An 18,717-nucleotide genomic window follows, 5' to 3' on the forward strand; every position below is an offset into this window, starting at 1 on the left:
AGTTTCTCAATTGTAGCACCCGACGTTGGTGACTTCACCTCATATACATCCAACCATTTTGAATGGGCATTGACAATGAGCAGAAACATTGTTCCCAAGAAAGGTCTAACGTAGTCAATGTGTAACCACACCCAGGGTCTATCTGGCCACTTCCATGGGTGTAATGGAGCTGTCACTGGCAACTTTTGCAGTTGCTGACATTGCACACAGGGCTTTACTAAACGCTCTTTCGCCGTCCATCCCAGGCCACCATAGATAGCTGCGAGCTATGGTCTTCATTCAGGAAATTCCTGAATGGGCACTGTGTAGTTCAATTAAAAAGAGCCTCCCTTCCCTTTGGAGGAACTATCACTCGTGCTCCCCACAATAAGATACCATCCTGGCTGGTTATTTCATGTCTCCTGTTGAAGTACAGTTTCATTTCGTCAGATACAGGTTCCTGTGACCAACCATGTAGCACTTGTTCTCGTGCCTGAGATAGGACTGGGTCCCGACTTGTCCAGTCTCTGATCTGTTGAGCACATACTGGCGAGGAATCTAAGAAAATTAGCAGTAAAACAAGTCCCTGTGGAACTGGGACGGGCTCATCATTTTCTTGTAAAGGCAAACGACTAAGGGCATCGGTATTTGTGATTCGATTGCCAGCATATCTATAAAACATATTCGTATGCTGCTAGAGTTAAGGCCCATCGTTGTATTCTTGCTGAGGCTAGGGGTGGTATAGCCTTGTCCTCACTAAACAATCCTAGCATTGGTTTGTGGTCTGAAACGATGGTAAAATGGCGGCCGTGTACGTACTGGTGAAATTTCTTGACACTAAAGATGATGGACAGGCCGTCTTTATCTATCTGCGAGTGTCCCTTTTCCGCTGTGGTGAGTGTTCTTGATACGTAACCTATTGGCTGTTCCATGTCATCGGTGAGAGAGCACAGCTCCCACTCCGTAGGGGGATACGTCACATGTCAGCACCAATTCTTTCGTCTGCTCATAATGCAATAATAGATTGGACGAGTGCAATAATTGTTTCACCTTTATGAAAGCTTCTTTCTGGGGCCTCCCAAGACCAACACTGGTTCTGTTTGAGTAGAGAATGCAGGGGGACAGCACTGTAGACAAACTGGGAAAGAACCGCCCATAATAGTTGATTATTCCTTGGAATGATTTGAGTTCTGAGACGTTCTTTGGCACAGGTGCCTCTCTTAAGGCTCTCACTTTCTCCTCAACTGGGTGGAGACCCTGTGAATCTACCCAGTGACCCAAATAGATTCCCTCCCTCGCTTGGAACGTGCACTTTTTTTTTAGGTGCACCCCAGCTTGCGAGAAACGTTTTAAGACTTCTTCTAAATTTGCCAAATGCTCTTTTTCAGTGAATCCTGTCACCAATACATTGTCTAAATAGACAACAGCCTGGGGCAGCCCCTGCAGTAAACTTTCCATTGTTCTATGAAAGGTGGCACAAGTGAGGAGACACGGAAAGGTAATCGAGTATATTGATACAACCCTTTATGGGTATTAATTGTGAAAAATTCCCGCGAGGCATTATCCAACTCTAGTTGTTGATAAGCATGACTCATGTCAAGCTTTGTGTACACTGTCCCTCCTGGCGTACAGGTCTTCAGATTTTTGGAATGAGGTTCCTGTCTAGCTTAGCTACTTTATTAACCGTCAGTTTGTAGTCTCCACAAATTCGGAAGGTTTGGGTCGGGTTTAAGGACGGGGACTATTGGTACTGCTCATTCTGAGAACTGAACAGGTTGTATAACGCCCAGTTTCTCTAGTCTGTTCAGTTCAATGTCGACTTTTTCTCTCAGGACATATGGCACCGGTCTCACCTTCATCAAGTGAGGGGTTGCTTCCCGATCCACAGAAATCTTGGCCTGCAGGCCCTGGATTTTCCCCAGTTTGTCCTTGAAGGCTGTGGTGTACTTTCTAAGTAGCGCTGGTAGCCCACTTGCTCTCAACTGGAAAATTTCAGTCTATTCTAACTTAAACTCCTTTAACCAATTTCGCCCCAGGAGCTTTGCCAATTGGTTTCCAGAATGGACAGTTCCTCTGCTCATGCCTTTCACTTGAATGTCTTCACCCGTATATATTTTTAGCCTGGTGGCTGTTTCTCTTCTAAACTTAATTGATGTTCACCGTTATTCAAATATCTGAAGGTATGTTCCTCAATTACTGTAGTGGAAGCTCCGATGTCCACTTCCATTTTAACAGGTTTGCCATTTACTTTCACTGTGACAAATATTGGTTCTGTCTTTCCAACTTTCAGATTAAGCAACGAGTAAATGTCTAAATTTGTTGTTTCAGGCTCTTCTACATTGTAGATTTCATTGGGCTTCTTCTTTTGTTTACAAGCCTGCTTGAATCTTTCCTTGCACTGCCTCATTATATGTCCATTTCTGTGACTATAGTAGCATTCGATTTTTTTAAACTGCCAATCGCTAAAAGACTGATTTGTTTCCACCTCTATTAAAATCATTCTTCAATTTCGCTGCTAAGTTATTTTTCTTTATTCTTCGGCTAGCGGGGGCTGTTTCCCACTTCTCGGCAGAGTCTTGTTTTTTTGCGCCACTTTCAGCTGAGGTTTCCCACCCGATGTGGAGGACGGCACCATTTTGCACACCCTGTATTGCTTATGAATCTCTTACAGCGCTTTCCATGGCCAGCGTTATCTCTAGCACCTTCTTGAAATCCAGATTCACTTCGGACAACAATCTTTTCTGAATAGTGTCCTCTTTCACACCACACACTAAGTGATCGCTGAGCATATCATTCAGAGTCATACCGAACTCACAATGTTCGGTTAACTGCTTCAGATTTGCCACTTAGCATGCAATTGTCTCACCCAGGGCTCTATTTCATGAATTAAACCTGAGCCTCTGCACCGTGACTGAGGGCTTGGGTTGAAAGTGACCCTTCACAAGGTCCACCAATTCATAAGAATTTTTCAAATCTGGGGAAATGGGTGCCCTCAAACTTTGAATCAAACCATAGGTTTTGCTGCCACAAGTACTCAAGAGGATAGCTCGCCTCTTCTCTTCCCCTGTAATCTCATTCGCTTGAAAAAAGAACGTGAGGCATTCTATGTAGTGACACCAATCATCTGTGGCTGGTTCAAAAGGATCAATTCTACCAAATTGTGGCATTTTGAGAGGGAATAACTTCTACAATTCTAATGGAGCTTGCTACTTACAATCACTGGGCGAGGTATAGTGCCGATTTCTTCTTAACTTGATTTCTTCTGTTCAATCCTGTTTTATCCTTGTCGCCAGTTTGTTGCAGGGTGGCTGAATTGTACTATTAATGATAGAGAGTTGATCAGCAGACACTTCTTGGGTGAAAACTTAAATTTTATTTACAATATACTCAGCAGCAACTACATGTGTGCTTTCAACTCCAACTCTAACTCTGCACTGACTGCTGAGGTAGCCCACGCTACTCTCCTATTGGTCACTACAGATCATATGAACTATCCTAACAAGCATTATTCTTAAAGGTACATTACACACTAAATAAAACTATAATTACTACAGAGGCTATTCAGCCTATCATGTCTGTGCTAACTATTTGCATGAACAACTCACCTAGTGCCACTCCTCCGCCTTTTCCCTGTGGCCCTGCAAACTTTTCCTCTTCAGGTACCGATCCGCTTCCTTTTTGAAAGACACAATTGAACCTGCCTCCACCGCACTCTTAGGCAGCGCATTCCAGGTCCCAACCACTCGTTGTGTGAAAAAAAAAGCTCCCACATGGCCCTTGCTTCTTTTTGCCAATCTCCTTAACTCTTGTGCCCTCTGGTGCTTGATCCTTCCACCAATGGGAACAGTTTCTCCCTCTCTACTCTGCCCAGACCCCTCATGATTTTGAACGCCTCTATCAAAATCTCCTCTCAACCTTCTCTTCTCCAAGAGAAACAGCCCCAACTTCTCCAATCTATCCACATAACTGGAGTCCCTCACCCCTGGAACCATTCCCGTGAATAATTTTTGCACCCTCTCTAATCCCTTCTTCGCCTTGGGTTGGCCTCCCACATCTATAGACATACGAGGCGGAGAAAGGAGACGTTTACATCTGTTTCTACAGCTTGCGTTTCCTGGAATGGGGTCACCGGCCTGAAGCTATATGTAGCTTCAGGGGTACCATGCCACATCAAGCATGGGTGACTCAGAGACTTGTCTGCTCTTATTGCTTCCCATAGGCATATTGGAAGAAATTGCAGGCTGACGCTCAAAGTGCTTGGCCCTGTTATTAACCTGCCCTCTGTGGCCATCAAGTCCAGGGGGCAGGGGGCAGGATATTTTGATTGTCGGGTGGGCGCGAACAAGCGTTAAGTGACGCGCGATATTTCAGTCGGCGGGCACACGTGGTAATTGGCAGTGCCCCCGCCGACAATTAAAAGGCCGATTAAGGCCATTATCAATCCAATTGGTTTAGATTTCTTGCTGCCCGTCCAGCCTTACGGCCGGTGGGCAGGCGAAAAGGCCCTGGCATAGCTTGGGAAACCTCATCCACGGGCGGGGTGAGGCATCGGTCCGTCATTAAGTTAAAATTTTCATGCTAATTTCTAACGTGTCCCTGGCACAGAGTCACATGAGGGGGGAACGTGTTTTTTTGACGTCCTACAATGCTTTATTTTTCATTTTCAAAACTGTTCACCTCAGGGAGCTTTACCACTGCGCTCGCCTCCCCTCCTCCCCCCTGCTCTCCACAGGCAGCGCTGTCATTCGCGTCTCACGCTGGGTGGGCCTTAATTGACCCGCCCGCTGTGAAATCGCAGTCTGGCCCCAATCATGGACGGCGGCTAGCTCCCTGGCCGCTCCCGCCCGCCCCTCCCCCCGCCAAGCCCGCCCAACGAGGGCAAAATTCTGCCCCAGGATGGGATTTAAACCCGGGTGGGACTGAACCACTTCGGGGTGCTACCTGCTGCGCCAGCAGACCTCCCCAATGCCTTCACATCCTTCCTAATATGTAGCACTCAGAAGTGGGGGAGATGAGAGCGTAGAGCTAATGCCACCTGACTTGTAATCTGGTGGTCTGGGCTAATACTCTGGGGATATGGATTCTAACCCCTGCTAGAGAAGCTGGTGGAACTTAAATTCAACTAAATAAATTTGGAATTGAAAGTCAGTCTCAGTGACCACGTCATCTCCCATCGATTGTTGTAGAAACCCACCTGGTTCACTAATGCCCCTTTAGGGGGAGGGAAATCTGCCGTCCTCACCCGGTCTGGCCCACACGTGACTCCAGACCCACACAGCCACACGGCTGCCTGACTCTGAAATGGCCGAGCGAGCCACCTCACCTCAAGGGCAATTAGGGATGGGGCAACACATGTTAGCCTGGCCAGTGACGCCCACATCCCATGAAAGATTAAAAAGAGAGAGAGAGAGAGAGGGAGAGGGAGGAAAAATAAACTGGTTACAATACTCTTGAAACGAGGTGTCAGCTGTGGCTCAGTTCATAGCACCCTCGCCTTTGAATCAGAGGGTTGTGGGTTCATGTCCCACTCCCGGAAACCAAGAACTGTGAATGTACTCGAAAGGTTACAATCTGTGACTGTCGATAACTCAAAAGAGTTACAACATGGACGGCTGAGGTGTCAGCTGTGGCTCAGTTCATAGCACCCTCGCCTATGAATCAGAAGGGTCGTGGGTTCGTGTCCCACTCCCGGAAACCGAGAACCGTGAATGTACTTGAAAGAGTTACATGCGATCTGTTGATAACTCGAAAGAGTTACATGCGATCTGTTGATAACTCGAAAGAGTTACATGCGATCTGTTGATAACTCGAAAGAGTTACATGCGATCTGTTGATAACCCGAAAGAGTTACATGCGATCTGTTGATAACTCGAAAGAGTTACAATACTCTTGAGCACCACAATTGAGGAAGATTGAGAACTTTGGCCATTAAACCATCTTGGGTGGTGGGGGGGAGAGAGGTTGTTTTACTTTAAAGCAAGTTGCTGATTTAACTGGAAAAGAAACTTGGAAATGAAGGCTGCCAGTAAGACTAATCTGAACTGGTCTGCAGATGATTTTTATCAGGATTTGAACATTTTGCACTTGTTTGTTTTGTGTGTGTGTGTGTGTGTGTGTGTGTGTGGCGTCCAGATTTAAAACCGATGGAACTGCTGGTGGGTGTGGGTGGGTGGGTATGGGGGGAGCTCCCGTCTCCCATATATGGGAGGACAAGAGGCTGGGGTGTTCCAGCGCTGCTGGGAGGGCAAAGTGCTGGGCGAGGACCTCCTGAGCAGGTAGCAGGGTCGTCGTCCCCCCCCCCTCAACCCACCCCCACCCCCAAATGCCCGGTGCAGCCAGCAGTGGGGGTGCAGCTCTGCCGCTGGAGGGTGGTCGCCCTGGCCATGGCCGGGAGGGCTGGCGGCTGCTGCTGCTGCTCCCGCTGCTGCTCTCGCCGTTCCCCCCGGCTCAACGCGGACAACGCCCGCTTCGCGCTGCTGGCTGCCTTCCTGTCGCTGTACCTGGTGTGCGGGGCGGCCGCCTTCTCGGCCCTGGAGCGGCCCGTGGAGGTGCGGGCACAGCGGGCGTGGAGCCGCAGGCTGGCCAACTTCACCCGCTGCCACAACATCAGCCGCCGGGAGCTGGGCGCCTTCCTGCGGGAGTACGAGGAAGCCCATGTGGCCGGCGTCAGGGTCGACCCCCTGAGACCCAGATGGGACTTCACGGGAGCTTTTTACTTTGTCGGGACGGTGGTGTCCACCATAGGTCAGTGTGTCCACCCTAGTGTCCACCCTAGGTCAGTGGTGTCCACCCTAGGTCAGTGTGTCCACCCTAGGTCAGTGTGTCCACCCTAGTGTCCATCCTAGGTCAGTGGTGTCCACCCTAGGTCAGTGTGTCCACCCTAGTGTCCACCCGAGGTCATTGTGTCCACCCTAGGTCAGTGTGTCCACCCTAGTGTCCATCCTAGGTCAGTGTGTCCATCCTAGGTCAGTGTGTCCACCCTAGGTCAGTGTGTCCACCCTAGTGCCCACCCTAGGTCAGTGTGTCCATCCTAGGTCAGTGTGTCCACCCTAGGTCAGTGTGTCCACCCTAGTGCCCACCCTAGGTCAGTGTGTCCACCCTAGGTCAATGTGTCCACCCTAGTGCCCACCCTAGGTCAGTGTGTCCATCCTAGGTCAGTGTGTCCACCCTAGTGCCCACCCTAGGTCAGTGTGTCCACCCTAGGTCAGTGTGTCCACCCTAGTGCCCACCCTAGGTCAGTGTGTCCATCCTAGGTCAGTGGTGTCCACCCTAGGTCAGTGTGTCCACCCTAGGTCAGTGTGTCCACCCTAGGTCAGTGGTGTCCACCCTAGGTCAGTGTGTCCACCCTAGGTCAGTGTGTCCACCCTTAGCCCATTTCTAGACCAGCCTAGACGCCCGCCTCCTGGGGAGGGCACACAACTGTGTTCCCAAGGACATCTGCCTGGAGACTGTCCGGCTGGAATGATGTGCGGGGTTGAAACTGCTGTTGATTTTTCATATTTCCTGAAACTTACCCTTCGGCTGTAAAATTGATATCAACTAAAGCCCTTAATTGATGTCCTGATTTCAAACTTTTATCACTGTTTATTGCCTGAACTACTTTCATTGCCAGTTTCACCCTCTCTCAGTTCTGATTTCCAGTATTGCTGTTTTCTCATTTCTTCCCCTCTCTCTCTCTCTTTCTCCCCTCACACTCTCCCCTACCCCTGTCATGTCCCCCTCCTTCCCCTGGCTAGCAGGCACCGTTTAAGCTTCGATAAGTGTGGGCAGGCTGGTCGACAATGGGAGGCGTCACGCCAACGTCTGACCACCTTCCCCAACAGGTGTGTGCGCCTCGCAGCAGGGGCAGGGGGTGCAGGGCCATTGAACGATGCAAGCAGAGATGGTGGGGGGGGGTCATTAGGTCCGTCGTGGTGTCATTTGCAGTTGTCCATCTCACTCCTCCGTCCGTTTCCCATAACCCTGTTTCTTAAAAAAAATAATCTAGGAATTGTTGCCTACTGAGCAAAGTCAAAATCCTGGAACTCCCGCTCTCACAGCACTGTGGGTGTACCTACGCCACAGGGTCTGCAGCGGTTCGAGAAGGCAGCTCACCACCACCTTCTCGAGAGCAATCAGGGGTGGGCAATGAATGCTGGCCCAGCCAGCGATGCCCACACCTCATAAGTGAATTTAAAAAAGAAACCCCTTGCAGAGGGTTGGTGAGGCCATTTATACTGCCTGTGCCGCCGCCCCAGGTGGATTAGCTAAAAGAGTACAAATCAAACCTGACCAGCACCACGCTGGGCACTGCATTTACTAACTGGGCCACCAAGAGAGGGCAAACTCCACAGCTTACAAAACCTGTATGGTTATTTCCCAGAAATCGATAGGCAAAAAGGCTGACAGAGAGTATCCCTCACCGAACGCTTTGCACCCTTCTTAATTCCTCTTTAGTCCTTGTCTGTCGCCTCTATGTCACGCATGCTTTACTGGGCTGAGCGCTCTGCTCCCTGTCTCTGTGCCCATTCTACACCCTGTCTCCCTCCTCTGCTCCCTGACTTGACCCTTCACCTCCTGCCCTCTGCCCGGAGTCAGACCAGAGAACACTGGACATGCAACATGGTCGCAAACTGTAACATTAGTGGGAAGCAGCTTCAAACCTTCGATAGAGTTGTTTTCAAGAAACCCCATTAATGTATGCTGATATTTCAGGCCAACTATGCACGCTTATATTGTTTAAAAGACTGAGAAACCTTAATGCATGGGGTTGCCAACCCTCCAGGACTGGCCTGGAGTCTCCAGGAATTGAAGATCAATCTCCAGGATTCTGCTGTGTGCAGCCCTGGAGAAAAATCATCGGGACATTAAAAAAAAGATTGTTTCTTTTTTTAATTTTCTTTGAATATATCTCTTTACCAGATATAAAAATATTGAAAATGGGGGAAAAAGACTGTTTGGCTGACAAGTCAAGCATTATCCAATCTGGAATACCCGCATACAGTTTTGGTCACCTTATTTGAAAAAAGGATATAATTGCATTAGAAGCAGCTCAGGGGAAGGTTCAATCGACTCATGCCCGGGAGGAGGGGCTTATCTTATGAGGAAAGGTTGAGCAGGCTGGGTCTATACCCACTGGAGTTTAGAAGAATGAGAGGTGATTGTATTGAAACATATAAGATCCTGAGGGGATTTCATAGAGTGGATGCTTCCTCTTGTGGGAGAGACTAGAATCCAGGGAACACAGTTTAGTAATAAGAGGCCTACTGTTTAGGATGAGGAGAATTTTTTTTCCCCTCTGAGGGTCAATAGTCTGTGAAACTCTCTTCCCCAGAGAGTGGTGGAGGTTGGGTCATTGAATCGATGCTATGGTGGGATTTGAACCAATGTCCCCAAAGCATTAGCCTGGACCTCTGGGTGACTGGTCCAGTGAGATTACCACTACATCACTGTCATAAATGCTGACAGAGTCCAGCTGGGCTGAATGGCCTGTTTCTCTGCCGTACACACGATGTAATGCCCTGAGGAAATTCAGAGACAACCAGTTCGTAGTTTATCATTCCCCCTTACACTTTCCCACCCGCTTTTCTCTGGCTCTGTATAAAAACTGATCACCTGTAAAATCCTCCGGTTTTGATGAAAGGTTTCTCTCTCTCTCTCCACATTTGCTGCCTGACCAACTGTGTTTTCCAACGGCTCCTGTTTTAATGTCAGACTTCCAGCGTCTGCAGTATTTTGTTTTCGCCTTGGTCACTTTATCACTGGCTGGACGATGGCCTTCCTGCCATTTCCCTGAGGACTGGAATCAATAACTCGGGGATAATGGCTGCCAGATTGCCCCCTTCAGCCCCCGCTTCCTCCAATGCCTGGCGATCAGGATATCCCGGAATGAATCCTGCCTTTGCCCTGACGTTCTCTGTATTTGTATGTGAGAGATGCTGCATAACCTCACACACGGGAGGGCCATCCTGCATTAATACGGTTGCCAGCTGTGATTAAACGTGTTCCTGGAGGTTCCATCACATGACTCGCCCCCCACGCTCCAGCCATTAGTCAGCCAACACGTCCGTCCTTGTGACGTACGGCCTTCCTACGCCAATTGGAAAGCAAAAAGACTCATTACCCAATTAAGGGATGGTGGCATAATGGTAATGTTAGTAGACTAGTAATCAGGGAGCCCAGGCTAATGCTCTGGGGGCGTGAGTTCAAATCCCACCATTGCAGCTGGTGGAACTGAAATTCGACTATAAATCTGGAATATAAAGCCAGACCACGAAATTCTCATCGATTCTTGTAAAAACCCGCCTGGTTCACTGATGGGGAAGGAAGTCTGGCACCCTTAGCCAGCCTGGCTCAGACCCGGGGATTTGTTAGTTCAAAGGTAACTGGGGGGTGTCCTTGCCCATGATGCCCACATCGCATGAAAGAATAAAAGATAATACAACACCTAAGCCTCCTCCCACCCCTTGCCGACCAACATATTCTATCCCTTTCATGTGGTTAACCTGCTTTCCCCTTGAATACATCAACACCATTCACTTCAACCACTCCATGTGGTAAAGGGTTCCACGTTCTAACCACTCTCTGGCTAAAGATGTTTCTCCTGAATTCCTGATTGGATCTGTTAGTGACTATCTTATATCTGTAGGCCCTGGTTTTGTTTTTTTTCCCCCAAATTTGGAACATCTGCCCCATCAAACTCTTTTCGCAGTCTTGAAGAGCTCTATCACTTTTACTCCTCCACACCACTTTACCGAAGAAAAGTCTGTCTGGCCTTTCCTGGGAAGTATATCCTCGCAAATCTCCCAAACGTTTGCCTTAACTTCAGTGGGAACAGTGGAAATCGCCAATGTGTGGCGTGAAATGGTCAACTGACCCGGAGCGTCTCCCAGAGCTTCAGTATCTCCCACCAAAACATCCCATTCATTCTTACTCTGCTAATGGGAAGGTCTCGTCGTTCAGGGTTAAATCCTCCTTGGTGGTACTCAGAGTGGTTTCTCCCAAATAGCCCACACCATGAGATTCTGTAAGCTCTTGTGGGTAAAGATTCTGCTCACTGCATTACTGGATCGTCCAGCCCAGGGGAGCCTCCGATTTAATTCCACCCCCCCCACCGCCGCCCACGACCACCGCCCCCTGCCCCTTCAATACTGAGTTGGCTGCTTTCTGTCAGTTTAGCAGCTAAACGTTCCTGTGGTAGAGAGAAAAACCAGCCAGGGTTCCTGCCCCTGATTATAACCACTGAACATTTCTTTGTGTGCGTGTGTGTGTGTGTGTCTGTAGGTGCATATGGTGTATTTATCTGTGTGTCCATGTTGGTTGAGGTGTGTCTGTCTGTCTGCCTGTCTGTCTGTGTGTCCATGTGCATTCATGTCTGGGGTGTGTCTGTTGGGGTGTATCTATTTGCATGTCCATGTGTGATCATCCATGTTGGTTGAGGTGTGTCTGTCTGTATGCCTGTCTGCCTGCGTGTCCATCTGAATTCATGCCTGGGGTGTGTCTGTTGGGGTGCATGCGCCTGTACCTGTGCACAGGCACCTGTATCTGTGCGTGCTTGTGTGTTGGGCGAAGCTGAGATTGGGCTCTGCTGAGATACCTACCATGGTCGAATAGCTTGCTAACATTCTCTGCAAAGGCTCGCCCAGATGGCAATAACTACAATAATGGGTTTGGAACAACAGCAACATGCATGCAAAGAAGCGTGTGCGCGCGCGCACACACACACACACACACACACAGACAACATACTCCCTAACCCAGGGATGCTGAGGCCAACTACAGTGACCCCCATCTGCTGCTCTCTCAGTTAACTCAAACCAGGGGTTGAACCTAGAGTTGCCAACTGCGATTAAACGTATTCCTGGAGGTTTCATCACATGGCTCGCCCCCACACTCCAGCCATTAGTCGGCCAACACGTCCATCCTTGTGACGTACACCAATTGGAAAGCAAAAAGACTCATTACCCAATTGGATGATGCTTGACTGTCAGTCAAACAGCCTATTTTCCCTCATGTCCAATATTTTTATATCTGGCAAAGAGAAATGTTTAAAGAAAATGACAAAAATCCCCAATCTTTTTTAATGCCCCGATGATTTTTCTCCAGGGTGGCCCACAGCCAGTGTCCCGGAGATTGATCTGCAATTCCTGGAGACTCCAGGCCAATCCTGGAGGGTTGGCAACCCTAGTTGAACCAGGTGCCTTGCTGTTAGTGGGTGCCTCGCTACCACATCAGGCAGTGCTGTTCCCCAGGCGGCCATGAGTGGGCGATCCATGACTATGTGGGCGTTTTCACACTGGGCAGGAATAAATATTTATTTACACTGCAGTAGAATTGAGGAGATGCTGGCAGGAGGAATATCGTGGGATATTTTTTCTGTTGCAGGGTGATCAGGACCTCGAGCCTGTAACGGAAGCAAATAATTAACGCGAGTTCTGTCGATTTGCCGTTTCTGCAGCTGCTCATTTCTTGCGCAATGTCGCCGAGTGATGTTTTCGTAGCAAAAAGAGATTAAGATTCGGTCCATTAGCGATGGCCAAGTACCACAATGCGAGGAATTCAAACAAATCGACAGCTGGGACCATAGAGCAAAAGGTTACATCGGACGTCATTATGTTTCCACATAAAAGTACCCGCAAATGGAGATCCAGATGTTTGTGCTGATTAATATGAGATGACAACTTGTGCACAACTATTGGGGACTTCAAAAAAATGCACCTTTTCCACCAACCACAAACCTCCTCAATCCCGCCTCAGCTCATCTGCTGCTCAGACCCTCATCCCTGCCTTTGTTACCCACAGGCTCGACCATTCCAGTGCTCTCCTGACCTTTCACCCACCTAAATTTCGTCTCATCCAAATCCTGTTCAACCATCGCCCCTTTGCACATTGACCTACACTGGGCCCTGGTCCCGCAAGGCCTCAGATTTAACATTCTCATCCTCGTTTACAAATCCCACCCTGGCCTTTGCCCCCCTGCCGACCTCTGTAACCTCCTCCAGCCCTCCAAACATCAGAACGAACATACTTAAAGGGATCGACAGGGTAGATGCAGGTGAGATGCTTCCCTTGGCTGGGGAGTCCAGAACCAGGGGACACAATTTCAAAATAAGAGGGAAGCCACTTAGGACCGAGATGAGGAGAAATTCCTTTGCCCAGGGAGGGTTGTGAATCTTTGGAATTCTCTACCCCAGAGAGCTGTGGAAGCTCAATCATTGATTATGTTTAAAGCAGAGATTGACAGATTTCTAAACACCAATGGCATAAATGGATATGGGGATAGTGCGGGGGAAAAGGCATTGAAGTGGGTGATCAGCCATGATCGTGTTGAATGGTGCAGCAGGCTCGATGGGCTGAATGGCCTACTCCTGCTGCTATGTTCCTACGATCTTCTGCGATCCTCCAATTCCTGGTCTCACTTCTTGATTTGAATCGCTCCACCATTGTTGGCTGTGCCTCCAGCTACCTAGGCCCTAAACTCTGGAATTCCCTCCCTAATCCCCTCCTTCACTTCTCTCTCTGCTTTTATGACGCTCCTTAAAATTTATCTCTTTGACCAAGCATTTGGTCACCTTGTTATTCTTACCTTCCTAGGTTGCCGTGTGTTAAATTTGTTGCATAGTGCTTCAGTAGGACGTCTTGGGATATTTTACTACATGAAAGGCACTATATATGTGCCAGTCAGGGAGGAGATGGTGGCATAGTGCAAATGTCACTAGATTAGTAATCCAGAGGTCTGGGCTAATGTCCTGGGGGTCACAGGTTCAAATGGCAGCTGGTGGAATTTAAATTCTATGAATAAAACTAGTCTTAGTGCAATTATTGATTGTTGTAAAAACCCATCTGGTCTACTAAAGGGAAGGAAATCTGTCATCCTTACCCAGTCTGGCCTACATGTGACTCCAGACCCACAGCCCATGTGGTTCATTCTTAAACTGCCCCCTGAAATGGCTGAGCAAACCACTCAGCTCTCAAGTGGCAATTAGGGATGGGCAACAGATGCTGGCCTTGCCAGTGATGCCCACATCCTGTGAAAGAATAAAGAAATAAAAAAGTTGTTGTTGCAATCTACAGTTCTCTGGGTTTTTCTCCTCCTGGTGTTTGGTTAGTTCTCTTCTAAACCACTGCCTCCCACTGGAGATGGCTTGTATATGCAGCCTGGCAAGAATCAAGTTCAGCAGGTAATAGGGAAGGCAAAGGGAATGGAGTATAAAAATAGGGAAGTCTTGCTAAAACTATACAAGGCACTGGTTAGACCACACCTAGAATACTGTGAACAGTTTTGGTCCCCTTATCTAAGGAAAGATATACTGGCATTGGAAGCAGTCCAGAGAAGGTTCACTAGGTTGATCCCGGGTATGGAGGGAATTTCTTATGAGGAGAGGTTGAGTAGGTTGGGCCTGTACTCATTGGAGTTTAGAAGAATGAGAGGCGACCTTATTGAAACATATAAGATTCGTAGGGGGTTTGACAGGGGAGATGCTGAGAGGTTGTTTCCCCTTGTGGGGGAGTCTAGGACCAGAGGGCATAATCTCAGAGTAAGGAGTCACCCATTTAAAACAGAGATGAGGAGGAATTTCTTCTCTCTGAAGGTAGTGAATCTGTGGAATTCTTTACCACAGAGGGCTGTAGAGGCTGGGTCGTTAAGTATATTCAAGGCTGAGATAGACAGATTTTTAATCAGTAAGGGAATCAAGGGTTATGGGGAAAAGGCAGGAAAGTGGAGTTGAGGATTATCAGATCAGCCATGATCTCATTGAATGGTGGAGCAGACTCGATGGGCCGAATGGCCGACTTCAACTCCTCGGTCTTATGGTCTTAAGGTCATTGGGCAGCTATTCCACTGCAGTGTGCAGCACATGCTGGCCTCAGCCAACACACACACACATATACAACCACACATTCTTTCCATCTGCAGGACAGCGATTAGAAACAGGGTATATTATCACCCTTCCCTGCCCCAGGACCTGCTGAGGTCAGCTGTGGCCTGCAGACTGTGCTCCCAACAGACATCAGACCACTTTTGGGATGGAATCTGGAGTTTTATTTGTCAAAATGGCTCAGAACAGCACTGGGAAATACATTTAGGAATTGAAACCCAGCTCTGTAAACTCCAGTCCTCTTCAAATAAACTCTACCATTACAAACCTCCCACTGTATTCACCTTTCTATTACAAGCTTGTATTGGAAGCTCCTATTACAAGCCTCTCATTACAAAAACCTCGCACCAGAGAAAGCTCCGCTGTGATCAGCAGAGGAGCCAAATCTTTGGCCCTGTATATTCTTTCTAAATTCTTTCTCGGGTTGTCAGTGTCGCTGGCTAGGCCAGCATTTGTTGCCCATCCCTAATTGCCCCTTGAGAAGGTGGTGGGTGAGTTACCTTCTTGAGCCGCTGCAGTCCCTGTGGTGTAGGGAGACCCACAGTGCTTTTTTCCTGTCGCAGTTTGATGCAACTGAGTGGCTTGCTAGACCATTTCAGTGGGCAGTTAAGAGTCAGGCACAAGAGTCTGCAGTCATGTGGAGGCCAAATCGAGTAAGGGTGGCAGATTTCCATCCCCATAGGACAATAGTGAACCAGATGGTTTTTACAACAGTCCATTAATTTCATGTTTATTATTAACGAGACTAGCATTTAATTCCAGCTTTATTAATTAGAAGTCGCTTGGGAGTACGGAACTTGAGTGTTGCTGAGAAAAGAGAGACATGCTGTCAAACCTTTTTGCCTTGCACTCATCAGGACAGATTCGCAAGAACACCAAATCTCAAAGGGAACAACAATTTATACTGCCCGGGAAGAGAGTGCTGATTGGCTGGCAAGTGGATTCTGATACAGGTGTTGGCATGGGAACTGCCAAGCTTTTGTTTAAATTCCAAACCAGGCAGTTCAACCACTTGCCAACCAATCAGCACTCTCTTCTCAAGCGGTGTAAATTGTTGCTCCCTTTTGAGATTTAGGTATTCTTGCACCTGCCCTGATGAGTGTAAAGCTTTGTCTGTTTTTTTTTTCCAGCAATTTATTAATTCATTGAATTTAAATTCCCCCGTTATAAAGGTTTGTCTGCACCTTACGTCCTTTGATCAATACTTTAATCATCTCTTCACAGCCTTTTTGTGTCATTGTGTTAAACTTCGAGGCGTGGTTTGGTCATTGAGGCCTGAGCTGGCTCCAGAGCGGAGCAGACTGACGGGACCTCAGTTATGGAACACTTTCCGCTGACTTGTCCTCATGTGATTTCCTCGCAGGCTTTGGGATGGCCACACCGGTGACGATTGGGGGCAGGATCTTCCTGATCTTCTACGGCCTGGTGGGCTGCGCCGCCACCATCTTGTTCTTCAACCTGTTCCTGGAGCGGATCATCACGCTGCTGGCCTACGTTTTGCGCTGGTTCCACGAGCGGAAGGTCCAGCGGAGTGTGGCGACCGAGCCGTCCGGCCGCAGAGGCTCCGGCCGCTCGGCGGAGGTGGACAGCCTGGACGGGTGGAAGCCCTCTGTTTACTACGTCATGCTCATCCTGGGGGCCGCGTCGATCGTAATCTCCTGCTGCGCCTCAGCAATGTACTCGCCGATCGAGGGCTGGACCTACGCCGAGTCCTTGTACTTCTGCTTTGTGGCGTTCAGCACCATCGGGTTTGGCGATCTGGTGAGCAGCCAAAGAGCGGCCTACGCCCACCAGAGCTTGTACCGCGCAGGGAACTTCCTGCTCATACTGATGGGCGTGTGCTGCCTCTACTCCTTGTTTAACGTCTCCTCCATCGTCATCAAGCAGTTCCTCAACTGGATCCTGGAGAGGATGGAGTGCCGGTGTTGCCGGAGGTGCCGGGGCGCGAGGAGGCCGAGGACTCACTGGAATGCCGTCCACCCGGCCACTGTCAAGACCAGGCGGCACGAGGTTTCCGTGGAGACGGTGTGCGACAGTGAGACCGACGGGGGCCGGATGTCAGGCGAGATGATATCCGTGAAAGACTTTCTGGCTTCCGACAAGGTGTCCCTGGCTATAATGCAGAAGCAACTCTCCGAGACTGCCAATGGAGTCCCCAGGCAAAGCCACATGCGGTACAATGGTTTCTCTGGCGGCGTTGGCGCCTTGGCAATCATGAACAACAGGTTGGCAGAGACGAGTGTGGATAGGTAGCCTCACGGATGGGAAGCCCGACCAGTTACCAAAGCAAATGGAGGTTAGCTCGGTGGTGTGGCTGACTGACACTCATCTGCTCTCCATCTTTGGCAAAGGATGTGCCCGGACGGTCCAAGATGTGATCACTGGCTTCGCACTGGGGTAGTTGATCTCAAAACCGGGGCACTGGCGATTGGGGCATTTTGACTTGCCTCGAGAGGGAGTGGATAAATGAGCCAGGGCCCACGCCGCTAGGTGAAGCCCAGCTCCCCCCTGCCTGCTGGCAAGTTAGGCCGTGGACCTCATCTTCAGCCTCCCCCCACCCCAACCCCCGCCTGACGGTCCTCCCACGGCAAACGCTCCCAGCCAAGGCTGGTGCTCAATTGGTCAAAATGGCAGGGGGTGCCGGCACCTTCCGGAGAGGGAGGGGGCTTTCCCCTCTGATGGCGCCAACAACAACAACAACAACTTGCATTTATGTGGCACCTTCCGACAGAGTAAAACATCCCGCGGCGCTGCCCAGGAACAATGTCAGACGAAACCTGACACCGAGCCTTGTGAGGCGTTGTTAGGACGTGCGGCCAGAAGGTTGGCTAAAGAGGAGCATTCTAAAGGAAGAGAAAGAGAGAGGTAGAGATATTTCGGGAAGGAATTCCAGAGATTAGAACCTAGGAAGCTGAGGGCATGGTCACCAATGATGGAGGGGTGAAAACTGAGGATCTGCAGGAGGTCAGAAATGGACGAATGTAGGGATTCACTTATTTGATACAGACAGTAGCACTGAGCTTGCTGTACATTCTGGGAACTACTTAAGTTATGCAGGGAGATGGCTCATGTAAGTCACGCTCAACTTGGAAGGTCATGTAAAATATGTTACAAGACTGTAGAATGTAAGTGTAAAGATTTCTACCGCAGTAAATAAAACAGATCTATTGAAAAATGATGCATTGATATTGTAATATATAGCCTTAGCAATTGAAAAGTCAACTTTTCCAGAGGAATATTTTCTTGTAGAAGAGTTTGAAGAGGATGAGAACATACAATGGCATTTCCATCCTGCAAATATTGATCAAAGCATAGCTACCGGATCATAGGAAGGAAGAAATTACATTCGTATAGCACCTTTCACAACCTCAGGGCGTCCCAAAGTGCTTTACAACAAATGAGGTACTCTTCGAAAGGGCAGGCAGTCGTAGGGAAACATGGCAGCCACAACACACTCCCTCAAACAGCAACGATCAGATACTGTAATCCAGGGCTTCACGACCTGTGGGTCGTGACCCCGGGCGGGGTCGCGAGACGAGATTTTGTGGTCCGCGGAGCTTGGGCTGACTTCTGGCAGCTGCGGGGTCCCTTTAAGCCCTTGGGCGTTATCCTATGGGTGGGCGTGGCCCAGACGGACAGCTTTCTGGGGCCCGATCGCTGCCGCAAAAAAATAAGCCCGTGCAAAGGTAGGCCTGCGTCTAGCTCTGTAGAAACTTTGCCTTTTCATCAGCTCCTGTTTCCCTCACCTGTCCCTCTACCTGTGAGCGAGGTTGGCGGGTCCAGGATTGGCCGGGGAACCGCGATTGGCTCCCAACCGTGAGTTCACGCCAGCTGGCCAATTAATGCCTAGGGGTGCCAGGGATGGGGGCAGGAGGAGGGC

The 18,717-nt window shown here is 49.1% G+C and overlaps 1 protein-coding gene across 1 annotated transcript; it reads left to right on the top strand.

The window, feature by feature from the left end:
• The first annotated feature begins 6,362 nt into the window (after nucleotides 1-6,362).
• Nucleotides 6,363-17,090, top strand: LOC144671274 (potassium channel subfamily K member 13-like). Its single transcript, XM_078533084.1, has 2 exons — nucleotides 6,363-6,723; nucleotides 16,201-17,090. The coding sequence occupies exons 1-2, from the start codon at nucleotides 6,363-6,365 to the stop codon at nucleotides 17,088-17,090; spliced, it is 1,251 nt and encodes a 416-aa protein (XP_078389210.1).
• Nucleotides 17,091-18,717: the final 1,627 nt, after the last annotated feature.

Source organism: Cetorhinus maximus, chromosome 32, assembly GCF_964194155.1.
Source record: "Cetorhinus maximus chromosome 32, sCetMax3.hap1.1, whole genome shotgun sequence".
NCBI lineage: Eukaryota > Metazoa > Chordata > Chondrichthyes > Lamniformes > Cetorhinidae > Cetorhinus > Cetorhinus maximus.

Coding starts and splice junctions, on each gene's coding strand:
- LOC144671274 (XM_078533084.1), top strand. CDS start 6,363: ATGGCCGGGAGGGCTGGCGGCTGCTGCTGCTGCTCCCGCTGCTGCTCT. Junction 6,724..16,200: donor GACGGTGGTGTCCACCATAG/GTCAGTGTGTCC, acceptor ATTTCCTCGCAG/GCTTTGGGATGGCCACACCG.